This window comes from Tiliqua scincoides, chromosome 1, assembly GCF_035046505.1.
Source record: "Tiliqua scincoides isolate rTilSci1 chromosome 1, rTilSci1.hap2, whole genome shotgun sequence".
NCBI classification, from domain to species: domain Eukaryota; kingdom Metazoa; phylum Chordata; class Lepidosauria; order Squamata; family Scincidae; genus Tiliqua; species Tiliqua scincoides.
The window spans coordinates 67,806,108-67,820,854 of NC_089821.1; the positions used below are offsets into that span (position 1 = coordinate 67,806,108).

A 14,747-nucleotide genomic window follows, 5' to 3' on the forward strand; every position below is an offset into this window, starting at 1 on the left:
AAATTATTTGCAGAAGAGCCAGTTGTCATTCACTAAATCAAAACTGAGTTGATTTGCTTCATTGTGTGTGTGTGGTTTCCCCCCCCCCCAAAATTGCTCTTGTATCATAATTTATCAAGTCAGTATCATAATTTATACAACAGCTCGTATTTCACTGCATACACTCCAGAGCTCGCAAGTGTTCCTTCTGGATGCAACTGGAAAGAGATACATACTTAAGCCATTTCTGCCTAGCGTTGCATAAATGCAACAGGAATCAAATGGTACACCTGTGGGCTGGGCAGAAACGGGTTAATTTACACATTATTAGATTTCCTGTGCAAGCTCCCCCCCCCCCCAAACACATAAGCTAGGAAGAATCTCACCATTGGATAAAATCAGCTATTAGCAGTCACTTTTTATTATTATTATTATTATTATTATTATTATTATTATTATTATTATTATTATTATTATTAATAATAATAATAATAATAATAATAATAATAATAATAATAATAATAATACAGGTATTTCTATACCGCCTTTCTTAGATTTCTCTTCTTGGACTTTATTCAAGGCGGTTTACATAGGCAGGCAATTTTTAAATCCCCATAGGGATTTTTACCATTTGAAAGAAGGTTTCTATCTTTCAAGAAACCACAACATTCAGATGTTTCTTTCTTGATCTGGTCGCACATTCTGGCCTCCATCCTCCCACGCTCAGAGCAGATGGAATAGCTCGGCTCAGCTTGGCAGCTGCTTCAAGGTCACACGGTGCCGGTGGCCTCGAACTGGCAACCTTCGGATGTTATCTTCAGGCAAATAGAGGCTCAACCCTCCATTATTATTAATAATAAATATTTATATACCGCTTTTCAGAAAAAAGTAGATCACAAAGCTGTTTACATAGCAAAAGAACAAATGACTCCCTATTCCCAAAGGACTCACAGTCTGAAAAGAGATGCAAAAGAGACAACAGCAGCAGCTGCTGCTGGAAAAGATGCCATGCTGGGGTAAAGAGGGGACTATTGTTGTCCCCCTGCTAAATATAAGAAGATGCTCCTTTGAAAGGTGCCTCTTTGCCCAATCAGCAGGGGTAAATCCCTAAGTACAATTATGTTCAAGGCAGGCCACTACCAACATATACAAGGGCAGGTTGTAGGACAGACTGCAATCCTATCCACATTTACCTGGGAATAAGCCTCATTCACTATAATGGAACTTACTTCTGAACAGACGTGCATAGGATTGGACTCACAATGTATTAAATGTGTGGTTTCCTGAACACTGCTTTCCTCAGAGCTTCTTTTACCTCCCTGTTCCTTAGGCTGTAGATTAGGGGATTCAGCATGGGGATAACCACAGTGTAGAAGACAGATACAATTTTGTCTTGGTCCATAGAGTGGCTGGAGCCGGGTCTCAAGTACATGAACAAGATCGTTCCAAAGAATATGGTGACAGCCATTAAGTGGGAGGCACAAGTGGAGAAGGCTTTGCGTCTGCCTTCGGAAGAGGAGATCCGTAAGATTGCAGAAAGGATATACGTGTAGGAGAGGAGAATGGTGATTAGGCAACTCAGTTCATTGAAGCTGGCAAAAATAAAAATGATGACCAGGTTGATGTGTATGTCAGAGCAAGAGAGTGCTAGGAGAGGAGGCGTGTCACAGAAGAAATGGTTGATGATGTTAGAATTACAGAACCGGAGGTGGAAGGTGAAATAGGTGTGTATCGCTGCATTTGTGAACCCGGCTAGAAATGAGGCCGCTACCAAGCAGGTACAGAGTTTCCAAGACATAATGACCTTGTAGAGGAGAGGGTTGCAGATAGCATTGTACCTGTCATAGGCCATCACGGCCAAAAGGAAACCTTCAATGCCCGCAAAGGAGCCAAAGAAGTAGAACTGCACAGCACACCCCTGGAATGAAATTGTGTTAACATCAGTTAGAAAGTTCACCAGCATCTTAGGAGTGATGACAGTGGAGTAGCAGAAGTCGGCAAAGGACAGGTGGCAGAGGAAGAAGTACATGGGGGTGTGAAGCCGAGAATCGATTACGATTAATAGGATCATGCCCAGATTTCCCAATAAGCTCACACTATAAATGCCCAGGAAGATCACAAAGAGAGGGATCTGTAGTTTTGCTTGATCTGTCAGTCCAAGGAGGATGAACTCAGTCACGGTGGTGTGGTTCTCCATCGCTAGATCCTCACCTCATGCATTTTTGCAACTTGTGAAATATGAACAAAAAGTCCTGGAGCTGAAATTATGTAAGAGGGTGAGTTTTAAAAAAACAAAACACCAGATTATTTAAATTCTCCCCTTTCAAACCCTGACATCAAACCTATAGAACAGTGTTTCTCAAACTGTGGGTCCCGTAAGCCAATTTCAGGTAGGTTCCTATTCATTTCAGTATTTTATTTTTAATAGATTAGACTTGATGATACCATTGTATGTGACTGCTTTGGGGAAATGTTAAACATCTATACTTTTAACAAGCTATTATGTATATGCTTTTACAGTTATAATAAATGGGACTTATTCCTGGGTAAGTGTGGGTAGGATTGTTAAACATTTTCCTGCTTGATGATGTCACTTCCAGTCATGACATCATTTTCGGTGGGTCCTGACAGATTCTTATTCTAAAAAGTGGGTCTTGGGCTAAACGTTTGAGAACCACAGCTAGAACATAATGAGGGGGAGAGATTCCTCAGCTATCTGTGACCATTCAATGTGACATCCTCAGCAAGTGTTCAAGTTGTGCAGTGCCTTATATCTCATTGTATATTTGCAGGCACTGGAGGGGGGTTCTCAGAGACTCAACCACGAGACCATTGCTCCAGGCTGAAGGCTTGGCAATGAGAGTTGTAACTTGTGACTCTGAGTGCTGATTCACACAATATATCTGTAGCCCATGCAAGCAGCTTCCCGCCTCTTTGCCCAGGTATGCGCTCTTTCAAGAATTGGTGTAATATGGGAACCAGGCAGCAGTGGGCCACCTACAGATATGGGATGTTTTCCCACAACCCTCCCACGGTACCAACTTAGATCCAGGCCACATGTTACTCTTACCACACAATGATGTCACTAAAGGCTTGCATTTACTTGTGTGTAGTGACCATGCAGGGACATGTGTCAAATTAAGCCTGGGGTACAGAGATAGAGGCAATTTGCCTCTGTTCCTTTTCCTGCCTTGAAGCAGTTATTTAACCCTTAAAGTGCTGTTTGCTACAATAGCACTGTAAGGTTAAAGAACTGCTTTGAGGGCATGATTTTCCATAGGATGTAACATGTAGTTTAGGCAAACAGGAGGCAGTGGTTGCTGCTGCTGCTCCTCCTCTCACTGCCTCACCTCCACTCCAAAGTTGCATTAGATACACTAGCAGGTGAGTGCAAGAAGGAACTGCAGCTGCTGCCCCCTCATTCACTCACTTGACCTCTCTTTCCTTCTGGGTTTAATCCCCACTGTGGGAAGATGGAGAGCAGTGCTCTGGAGAAGCACTACAGCAGCAGAGAGCCTCATGCTGGGGTGCAGACCCCAGCAGGTGTCTAACCATGACAACTCTCCATGCCCACCATCTCGTGGTTCACTCATCATACTTGCCATCACTACAAGTTCACATGAAGGTTAAGTTGGGACTGGCCATGTACGGGAGGGAGGAAAGTATCAAAACCATGGGTGACGTTGGGAGCCTGCATTATTTACATTCTAAAATATTAATGGTGTTATCCATGTTAGTCATGACCTGCTTTTGAAGCCATTTCCTTTACCACTGTAACCTGGATTCAATTATTTCAGAACTATGGAGTTAGAGGAGCTGGGCTTTCAGAGATCTGGTTTTAAGCTGGTTTTAGTGGCAGATTTGGGGTTCTGTTTTTGCAAAACTCACTGCAAATTATTATAGCAGAAGTCTTGGGTTGATCCGAAGGGCTTGGAAGTGCCCCTGGGCTCTACTAAACTGCTCTAGGCTTCAAGAGCACCTGCTCGGATGTAGTGGCATCGCTAAGAGCAGCCTAGTCCTCGTCCCCTCCCCACGGTAGCATACAGGTGCCCCCAAATGGGCAATATGCTATGGCACCCAGAGCAGAGACGTTGTGATGTCACATGTCTGGGTTCTCCTGCAAGAGGGTTGGCAGATTTGTGACCTGGCTGCCACTCCCTATTCCTCCTTCTGAGGTGGAGGAACAGACGGGTGGCAGCCAGATCGCAAAGCCGCTGAAACATGCAGAGTAGGAGGTGGAGGCTTTGTGACTCAGACAGATCAGGAAGGGGTATCACCCTTGCTTGGCCTCTGTCATCTTCAGCCTCTCCAAGCCCACCCACTTGACTGAGTTGCTTCTTTGATGAAGATTCTTTAAAACTCTGGAGCGCAAACAGCATGAGAAATGTGTGCAAGGACGGTATCCTTTCCAGTCCCTCCAAACACACTCCCCCTTTCTCCTTGGACTTGCCCAGCTATATAGCTGGCAGAGGCCTGAGGAGACCATGTGATCAAAGGGGTTATGGAGGCACAAAGGCAAAATATTTTCCCTTGCTTCTCCCAAGTATCCTGATCCACCTCCCACCACAGCATATTGTCCATTTGGGGGCACCTGCATGCTATAGTTGGGAGGGAACGAGGACTGGGCTGTAAGTTTTTTACTAGCTTTTTTCCCTTTCTTTGAAGTTTTGATGACAAGGTAATAATGTCTCTTATTAATGTGGGTGTGTATGTGTGTTAGTTTACTAAACTGTGGAGCAAAGCATTAGTTGGTTCCTTCCTCCTAGTCTTGAACAAAGGAATCTATGGCTCCTATTCCAAATTCCCCGTGTTCTGTTCTTTTGAATAACCTCCAGCACGTGACTTCCCACAGGGCAGGCCCAAGACCTCCCAGTATTTGAGGCAGTGCCCAAATGCCAAGCCCCCACTGCTATTCCCCTTCCCTGGATTGGAAAAGGGTGAGGGGGTGGAGCAGAAAGGCAATCGTGGAGGAGAGTAGAACGGTGGATACAGTATCGCGCTCTAGCCCACCGCTTTCCTCTCCTCCACACTTTTCCACTCCTTTCTCCTCTTCCTTTTCTGATCCAGGGAGGAGGACAGGGAGCAGTGGAGGCTAATGAGCTGGTGCAGTTGGGTACCCCCAGTCCGTTCCTCTGTCAGCCTCATGGATGAGCCAGCCCTGCCCTCAGAACTTCCAACTGAGAAGATAGAAATCAAATGTAAAGCTGTCAGAAAACCATTTTGGAGGCTACTCTACAAAGGCCCATGAAGAGTTCCTTACCTTTTATTCCAGGTGAAACCAAAAGATTAACAATGCAAATGCAGGTTAAATACGTGTCTCTAGTTTCACAGCAATGGACATGATGTGTCCACTTGGTAAAGGCTCCTAAATCATCCTCTTCTGATCGTATCCATGTCCCATTGAAACTTATTGTCGTAATCATTCAGTTTCAGATTGTCCAGGCCAAGAATGGAAGGAAAAAGGGAATGACTCTTGACTTCCAGAAGTGATCAGGGCTTTTTATCTTAGGCTGTAGAAGTCCTATGAGGATTCATAACAGCACATGTGCTTTGTGGAACTAATTAAAGGCACAATCCTATCCACAAGACACATAGGTGTAACACCAGGTATGCTGGCTCAATGACAGCCCCACCGGTGCAGAAGCCCGTTTGATGTACCAAAGAAGCCAGCATGCATCTCAAGCCAGTGAGCAGATGTGAACGATGCTGCTGTGAAGTCCTCCTTACTCTTCTCCTTGCACCCCATAGGCAGCTCTCCCATAGAGAGATACCTCTATCTTAGGATAGAGACCCCAAGGGACACCTATAACCTCCCTGCCTGCAGTGACCAATGAGAGGCTAGCGGCTGCTCAGCAAGGCTGCTGACCTGCCTTATCCAGCCAGGCCCCCGTGGCCTTGCAAACTCCATGGCAGACAGTGAACCAGCGAGTGCAACCCGACCTCACTGGCAGCTGTTGCTTGGCTGTCTGTTGTGCAACTCACAGTGGGTGGAGATGGATGGCAAGCTCACTTGCGTGTTTCTCTTTCAATTGCTGCTCTTTTACTGATACAGTTGAATAAAAGACTTGATCATACACTTCTCATTGTCAGCAGGCGGAAACCCCTGTATCTTCCCAGCCAGTCCCAGGGAAAGATGTGGGGTATGCAGGGCCCAAGCCTAGAGCCCCAAGGGGGGCAGCCCATGATTCCTTGCTAGGATACCTAGTAGGCAGGTGCAGGGGGGACAGGGAGGGCCACATACCCACGGCCATGCTGTCAAGTGTGCAAGAGGATTCCAGAGAGCTGGGCATGGGCAGGAGGCTCCATATGCACCACATCCACACAGTGGCATAAATGAGCAAGTGGGCCACTGCAGCAGGTGCCTCAAGGCACATGGAGGTCCACAGATCAGCCCAGGCACATTCCCCTGCCAGCAGGATACCCCTGCCCAAGAGAGATGCAGTGGCCAATGGCAGACAACACACACTTGTGAATGTATCAGTGGCATAGCTAAGGAGGGGCAGGGGGACACAGCCCAGGGTACCAGGCCTTGAGGTGGTGCCAACCCACACCCCCAACAGTGGAGGTAAGCAGGTGTCCAGGAGGTGGTCTACGGCATTGGGAGGCTGTGCACAGGCTCTCCACACCTCAGGTCACCTCCTATATGGCCCCAGGGAGTGTTCTGGGCATCTGTCTCCCTGGGGGATGTTAATAATTTTTGTGCCCCGAGTGCCAGATCCCTTAGCTACGCCCTGAGTCAGGACCCTGTGAAGGAGAGCCTGGATGGGCCCCTCCCCGTCCTTGATGATCCAGGTAACGGCACTGGCGTAGTCCAGGCTAGTGCCCAATGCATCCCAGGCAGCTTTCCAGGGCAAGTCCAGCATGTTCCTCCAGCCATTTGTGGCTGCCACCATCGCACACCCTGTAATAAAAGACACCCAGAGGGCACCAAGAACATATGCTATTTACAGGTGCGTGCCAGGTGTGCAACAGATGCTGAATGGGTGTTGCCGCACCTTTGTATGCAAGTAGTATGTATGCATGCATGATTGCATGCATGTAGATACACATGAATGAGAAATTACAACAACAAACCTGTAATAAACAACTACTTTTGGAACCAGCTTCTGCATTTTTTCCAGTTATTATGGGCAGATTAGAAGATGATCTTCTACTCTGTGAGAGATCCAGCAGATTATGCTTTCCAGACATTTCCTTTTCACTGAAATGTTTCGGGGGCACAGTGGGGGGGGGGGTGTGGAGAAATAGGAAAACCTTATTTTAAATTTTCTGGAAAAAGTTATAATTTACACTCATTTTATTTTTCCAACATGCCCATTTTTGGACACTGTTGAATGAGGAATGTTTTCTTGGATATAAAGGTATTGCATTTGGCAAACTACAGATTTATATGCTTGCCTCAACATTCAGACAGAAGCCTTTTTTTTTTTTTTTTTTTTTTTGTAGCAGAGGTCTCCCAAATAAATCGTAGACAAATTTCATTACCCCCTCACCTGCAAATAAAGACACCAGACTTCGGCTTGGATGAAAATGGGCCACTTTATTGAACTTTAACTGCAGCAGGGCAATAACACTGAACATCAATCGTGTTCCCATATGGGGGAAACGGTCCTAGCCGTCTGCCTCCCCCTGCGTTCTCATTGGGCGTACTACCTGGCTCGAGGCTCCAGCTGTCAGATGCCAGCTTAGGTCTGTCACCGCCACCCCCCAAAGGGGGGCAAGGCTGCTGGACTTCAGGCTAGCCGGCCGAGCCGCACCATCCTGTCAGTCCAGGCCAGGGGTTCGCCTGCCTGCCTCCTGGAGCCGGTCAGGCATCATAGGAGCGGTTCAGACTTACCCCTCACTCTGCTGCCTTGGATAAACACCGAGCCAAGTACCTGCCTACCCAGCCCCGCACGTACCCTGCCCACACTGGGAGTGACCAACCCAGACTAACCTAATAACTGCACCACCCTTTGCCAGTCTGAGGTAGGCGAAAAAACAGCCTTCCAAGGTCCAATCAGAATGACTGCAAAAAATTCCTACCCAGCCCCCGAAGGCGACCAGCTAATCCCAGACTGGCTAACAAGGCAGGCGGGCGGGGTTGCCAGCCGGGAACAAACTGAGCTCCAGCCAGAGCGTGCGCTCCTTGCTGGAGCTCAAGTCCCGCCTCCCCAGCCACTTCCCCCAACCATGGCTCAAGCCTCAGCCCTGGAGCACAAGGCAGGGAGGGGGCAATCGGCTGCCAGCACCTGATTGGCGCCAACAGCTGTTCTCCAAAAAGTTATATTGAAGTTCTTAAATGTTGACAAGTAAACTTAAAATTAAATTACAGCGCAATCCTAACTTGTGCTGGAACAGGAAGGCCAGTGGGCCTGCGCTATATCCAGTGCAAGTTTGGGGTTGGTCGAGGCTCAGCCCAAGGCGAGGGGAAACTTTTCCCCTTACTCCCAGGAGAGTCGCAGCAGCCCCAATCGGGCTACTCAGATCTGCACCAGATAAAGAGGTGGTGCAGATCTGAGCAGAACAGAGCAGCCTGAAGTTGCTCTGTGCTGCCCAGGAATGGGGTTAGGATCTGGCATAAACTGCCAGGTCCTGGCCCCGCCTCCCACTCAAAGACTACCCACCCACAGGCCGCCCTCCCCACCCTGAAACACCCCCTCCCTGGCCTCCCCACACACCCCCAGACTTCCACGTCGGCCAAGTTCAGCCAGCATGAGCACATTTTTTGCTGCCGCTACAGAGGCTGGATATGGGCTCTGCAGGCCAGTACACCAGCATGACTTACTCAGAGGAAGGCACGAAAACACTTTACATTTGCAACCCTCCCGGGCTGATGCAATAGATTTGCACCGGCTCAGGGCACACTTAGGATTGCACCCTTAGTGAAAAACATGAAATGCATTGAACTTGCTGAGGTTGTGTACCACCAGATGTGCATGCAGCACTGGGCAATACTGATATAATCTGCACAAGGAGACATCTCACAGTTTTGGCACCTGAAGAAAGATCTTTTTGCTTAGTTTTTTCTTCAGAGCTTTTTTCACCTCCTCATTTCTCAGACTGTAGATGACAGGGTTCAGCATAGGGATCACAATGGTGTAGAAGACAGACACTACTTTGTCTTGCTCCACAGCCTCAAGTCCTCCAGGTTGCACATACATGAATGTCAGTGATCCGTAGTACAGTACGATGGCTGTCAAGTGTGAGGCACAGGTGGAGAAGGTCTTGCGCCTACCTGTAGATGATCGCATCTTCAAGATGGTGGAAACAATGTAAGAGTAGGAAATGAGAACAATCACTCCATTTCCCACCACAACAAAAGTGGAGAGGACGTAGAGTACCACTGTGGAAATATAGTTGTCTGAGCAGGAAAGTCGTAGCAAGGGAGGAATGTCACAGAAGTAAGAGCTGATTTCATGGGGGCCACAGAAAGACAACCTAAAAGTACCACGAGCTTGGATAATGGCATTTACAAACCCCACCAGGAAGCAGCTGGCTACAAGCTGGAGACAGATTTTTTTGTCCAAGGTGACTGAATAAAGCAGAGGGTTACAAATGGCAACAAAGCGATCATAAGCCATGGCAGCCAGAAGGTAGCACTCTGTTGTGGCAAAGAATGCAAAGGACCACAATTGAGTTACGCATGCATTGTATGAAATCACCTTCCTGTCTGTCAGGAGATCATACAGTAGCCTGGGGAGGATGATGGAGGAGTTGCATACATCAAGGAAGGACAGGTTGCTGAGGAAAAAATACATTGGAGACTGCAGGAGGGGATCAGTCTGAATCAGCAGAATCATACCCAGATTCCCCATCAGAGTCAGCAGGTAAATAAATAGGAAGAGAAAGAACAAGGGTATTTCTACTTCAGAAGAATCTGAGAATCCTAAGAGGACGAATTCAGACACTTGGGTCCCATTCTCCTCTTGCATGGTTCCAGTCAGATTAATCAAGATACAGGAATAAGATCTAAATGCAGAATAAATTTTGTCAGTAATGGAGCAGACCCTAATTCACATTGAAAAACTAAGGTGTATCATGATTGTGTATTAGATCAGTGTTCCTCAAACTGTGGGTCAGTACCTACTAGGTGGGTTGTGACCCGATTTCTAGTGGGTCCCACAGTGCCTCCGATGAAAACATAGGTGATAGAGAGATCAGATAACTAATTCCTGCAAGCCTTGAGACTATTCAAATATCAAAAACTGCCAACTACCCTGTAAAGAGCTGAGCTCTAGCAGTTTGCAAGCTTGTGTAAATTTGAGGAGCTAAATGTTTGAGTATCTTTTTTCTGGTGTGTTTTTTCCAAGTCCATCCATGACAGGCAGCAGGGGCAGTTGAAGGCCGGGCCACATAACTCAGGGCCCAATTCTATCCAAATTTCCAGCCACAATGCAGCTGCAGTGCAGCCCCAAGGTAAGGGAGCACACCTTCCCTTACCTTGAGGAGGCCTTCATGACTGCTTCCCCACTGCAGGATGTGGCAACTATCCCAATGGCATGGGTACACCAGCACCGGAAAGTTGGTTAGAATTGGGGCCTAACCCCCGTAAGCCTTGCAGCTGCCTCATTATGTTGCCTCATTATGAGAAATGGATCTCATTTCTGGTGGTGGTGTTTGTTTTTTTGCAAACTAACTAAATAAGTAACTAAAGGTCCAATCCTATCCAATGTTCCAGCGCCAATGCAGCTGCAATGCAGCCCCAAAGTAAAGAAACAAAGTTTCCATTTCCTTGAGGCTTCGGTGACTGCGCCCTCATTGCAGGATGCAGCGCGTGTCCTGTTGACATTGCCACATCGGCACTGGAAAGCTGGATAGGATTGGGCCCTTAGTAAATAACAAACAAAAAATATTACTTGTAATGATTTTATTTATTTATTTATTTGCACAAGGAAAAAAAACAACACCTCAATTCATTTTTCATTATTAGGTAGATCAATTTCTAGATCACTTTTCAAAAACTCTCATAAAGCTAGGTGGGTTCCGATAGTGTCATTTTAAAAAGTGGTCCTCATGCTAAAAAGTTTGGGAACCATTGTCACCCTGCACATGCCCAATCTCGTCTGATCTCGGAAGCTAAGCAGGGTCAGGCCTGGTTAGTACTTGGATGGGAAACCGCCTGGGAATACCGGGTGCTGTAGGCTTCTACCATAGTCTTTTGAGACTGAAGGTTGCCAACCATTGTATTAGACAAACTAACAAAAAATGGGTCGTCCCCCCCGAGTTATTTGGACTACTAGTGTCAGCCACAAAAATTGTAATGCCATTTTTCACTATTTTGGATATTCTTTTACAATTCAAATGAACCTCATAGATATGTGGCCAGGCTAATGCTGTTGATGTTTACATTCAATAACCAGTATCCAGGTCAAAAGAAAAAAAGAAGGTTAGGTTGTAGGGTGAAAATCTGTGTTATCCCTCCATATTTTTATGAGTGATCACATGTCTGTATTCATTGCCCATTCATTTATGTGCTGAATTGATGTGAAGCATGAAGCTGGCCTTGGGCAGCCATCTCTTGATTCAATCTAGTACAAAGAAATGTATATCAACACAATGTTGTCTGAGTTGAAAACAGGGTTGAAAACAGGAACTACTCTCTATCAGTTGTTCTCAAACATTTTAGCATCAAGATCCACTTTTTAGAACTTTTTAGAATGACAATCTGTTGGGACACACTGGAAGTGATATCATTAACCTGGAATGATGTTATGGCCAGAACTGACATCTTCAAGCAGGAAAATTTTTGACACCCTCATATGACAAAATCAAATCAATCAATTAAGTAAATTATAAGTTTACAATAAGCTTAAAAGTGTAAAGTCATGCACATTGGGGCAAAAAATCAAAACTTTAGATATAGGCTGATGGGTTCTGAGATGTCTGTGACAGATCAGGAGAGAGATCTTGGGGTGGTGGTGGACAGGTCGATGAAAGTGTCGACCCAATGTGCGGCGGCAGTGAAGAAGGCCAATTATATGCTTGGGATCATTAGGAAGGGTATTGAGAACAAAACGGCTAGTATTGTAATGCCGTTGTACAAATCGATGGTAAGGCCACACCTGGAGTATTGTGTCCAGTTCTGGTCGCCGCATCTCAAAAAAGACATAGTGGAAATGGAAAAGGTGCAAAAGAGAGCGACTGATTACGGGGCTGGGGCACCTTCCTTATGAGGAAAGGCTACGGCGTTTGGGCCTCTTCAGCCTAGAAAAGAGATGCCTGAGGGGGGACATGATTGAGACATACAAAATTATGGAGGGGATGGACAGAGTGGATAGGGAGATGCTCTTTACACTCTCACATAATACCAGAGCCAGGGGACATCCACTAAAATTGAGTGTTGGGCGGGTTAGGACAGACAAAAGAAAATATTTCTTTACTCAGCGTGTAAACCCACCTATGGCAGAGGGCCCCACCACCAACTGCTTCTAATCAGACCGTGCAGTTCCTAAGGCCAGCCCTATGTAGGTAGGTGAAGGAGAATCCACAAGCACTTTAACAAAGATGCCCATTCACCTCAAGCAGTTATTATCTATCTTTGATTTTTTGATGAATGCTGTTCATAGTACAGAAGCAGCTGTCTTTAAAGCTATTCTACTCATGACCTTTCTTCAAGGCATTAGCTCAGTGAGCTCCTGGGTTAGGGCTAGAGGGTCTTGCCAGAGTGGGCTTTGATTCAGAGTGTGTTTTAATACTCCCCCCCCAAGCAAGAGGGACTGCAATTATTAAGTTACAAAGTAGAAATAATAATAATAATAATAATAATAATAATAATAATAATAATAATAATAATAATAATAATAATAATAATTATTATTATTATTATTATTATTATTATTATTATTATTATTATTATTATTTAAAAAAAAAAGGAAAGGGGCACATGAAGCATTTTAGAAGAGCTGTGAGATTTGGACCATGCTCTGTCACAGTTCTTTTAAGGTATGCTACCCTATTGAGCAATAGTTGTAATTGGGTACTACCCCATTGAGCAATAGGTGCAAAGACAAACTCAAGGCCTGATTGACTTGAGAGGTCCAGTCCAATCCTGAGCTACCTTGAATCCTTATAGGGAGTGGAGGTGATAAATTGAAATTGTCATGAGATGATCTGAAGATTGGAGCAAAGGTGGGATTGTCCCAAAAAGGAGGAAGGTATTGACAGTGAAGCAGAGCCATTTCCCCCAAGGTTGGTGTACACACTGATCAGAAACAAGGACAGTGAGGACTCTTTGTAGTTTATGTTTGATGTTCAGTAAAGCTGTGACCCATTTATAATCCAAAAATCCTTGTCTCAGGTCTTATTTGGTATGTGGGCAATCAGATGTAGACAGAGGCATCATATGTCTGAACTATGTACTTCTACTTCCATATAGACAGCAGTGTTTCTCAAACCGTGGGTAGGGACCCACTAGGTGAGTCGCGAACCAATTTTAGGTGGGTCCCCATTCATTTCAATGTGTACTTTATTTTTAATATATTAGAATTGATGCTATCATGGTATGTGACTGCATTTGGGGAAATGTTGCAGATCTGTACTTTTATCAGGCTACTTTGTAAATACTTTCAACAGTACACACACACGCACTCACAAACATATATGCTTTTAACAATTATAGTCAATGTGGCTTACTGCTGAGAAAGTGTGAATAAAATTTCTGCCTTTGGGATGTTTGGAGCATTTAAAAAAAAACCAGATCAGCTTGGTACTGTTAGGAGGGTTCTTCTTTTTGTTAAATAAATTTTTACATAAGAACATAAGAACAGCCCCACTGGATCAGGCCATAGGCCCATCTAGTCCAGCTTCCTGTATCTCACAGCGGCCCACCAAATGCCCCAGGGAGCACACCAGATAACAAGAGACCTCATCCTGGTGCCCTCCCTTGCATCTGGCATTCTGACATAACCCATTTCTAAAATCAGGAGGTTGCGCCATAGGCCCTCTGCCAAGGCCAATGGTGCCTGGAGCGAGGCGCATCCTCATAGAAGTAGGGAGCAGTGATGTGCTAATGTTGTCACATCAATGCCAACTGCTTCCAGAGTGGCCTGATTTGGGGCCAATTGGATGCAAGGGTGGGGCAGGAGGCCCCAAAGAGAGCTATGCTTGCCACACCAGCCTCTACACGGAGGCTTATCTCCATCCGAAGTGCTGGCTGTGGCTGCGGGCGGCCCACTGTCCCCTGCAGTGCAGGGGGAGGGGCAGGCGCAGGGTCAGATTTGACCAAATTGATCAAATTGGCCTAAAGCTGGCCCTGCACATATAAAACAAACACTACGGAGCAGTCTTTGAAATTTCTTGTCAGCCCAGTCCACAAGTCTAGCACAACTAATACTGCACCGCTGCTTCCTAAACGGCTGTGCTTGACACTGCAGGACTCTGTATATGGCAAAGGTATCACATAGCAACAGACCTCCTAGACACATTGATGACACCAAGTGTTAACACGTGCATGTGGCAGTTGAGTAACAGCCCAATTCTACCTATGTGCTCAGGTGCCGGTTGCTGCACCAAAGGGGTGCATGGAGTTTTGGGTCCTGAAGGCCTCCTTGCAGTAAGAAAATTTTTTCCTCCCCTCCCTGTTCTATCCACCACCACCCACCACCTGCTTTGGCGGACTCTGGCAGTGTGGCGGCACTTGCAAAATGGCCACTGGAGGCACACTGTGCACACCATTGACATAAGTGTTATGATGGTGGAACACCATTCCACTATCATAATACTCCCTTAGGTAGGACTAGGCCATAGGTGTGACTATGCTGCACCTTGCAGTTTATCAAATAATTTAT

The 14,747-nt window shown here is 45.9% G+C and overlaps 2 protein-coding genes across 2 annotated transcripts; both read right to left on the reverse strand.

Annotated features, from left to right (window-relative positions):
* Positions 1-1,246: 1,246 nt before the first annotated feature.
* On the reverse strand, positions 1,247-2,179 carry LOC136636397 (olfactory receptor 5AP2-like). Its single transcript, XM_066611439.1, has one exon. The coding sequence runs from the start codon at positions 2,174-2,176 to the stop codon at positions 1,247-1,249; it is 930 nt and encodes a 309-aa protein (XP_066467536.1). The 5' UTR covers positions 2,177-2,179.
* Positions 2,180-8,942: 6,763 nt separating this feature from the next.
* LOC136644531 (olfactory receptor 9I1-like) lies at positions 8,943-9,893 on the reverse strand. Its single transcript, XM_066620496.1, has one exon. The coding sequence runs from the start codon at positions 9,891-9,893 to the stop codon at positions 8,943-8,945; it is 951 nt and encodes a 316-aa protein (XP_066476593.1).
* Between the last annotated feature and the right edge of the window lie 4,854 nt (positions 9,894-14,747).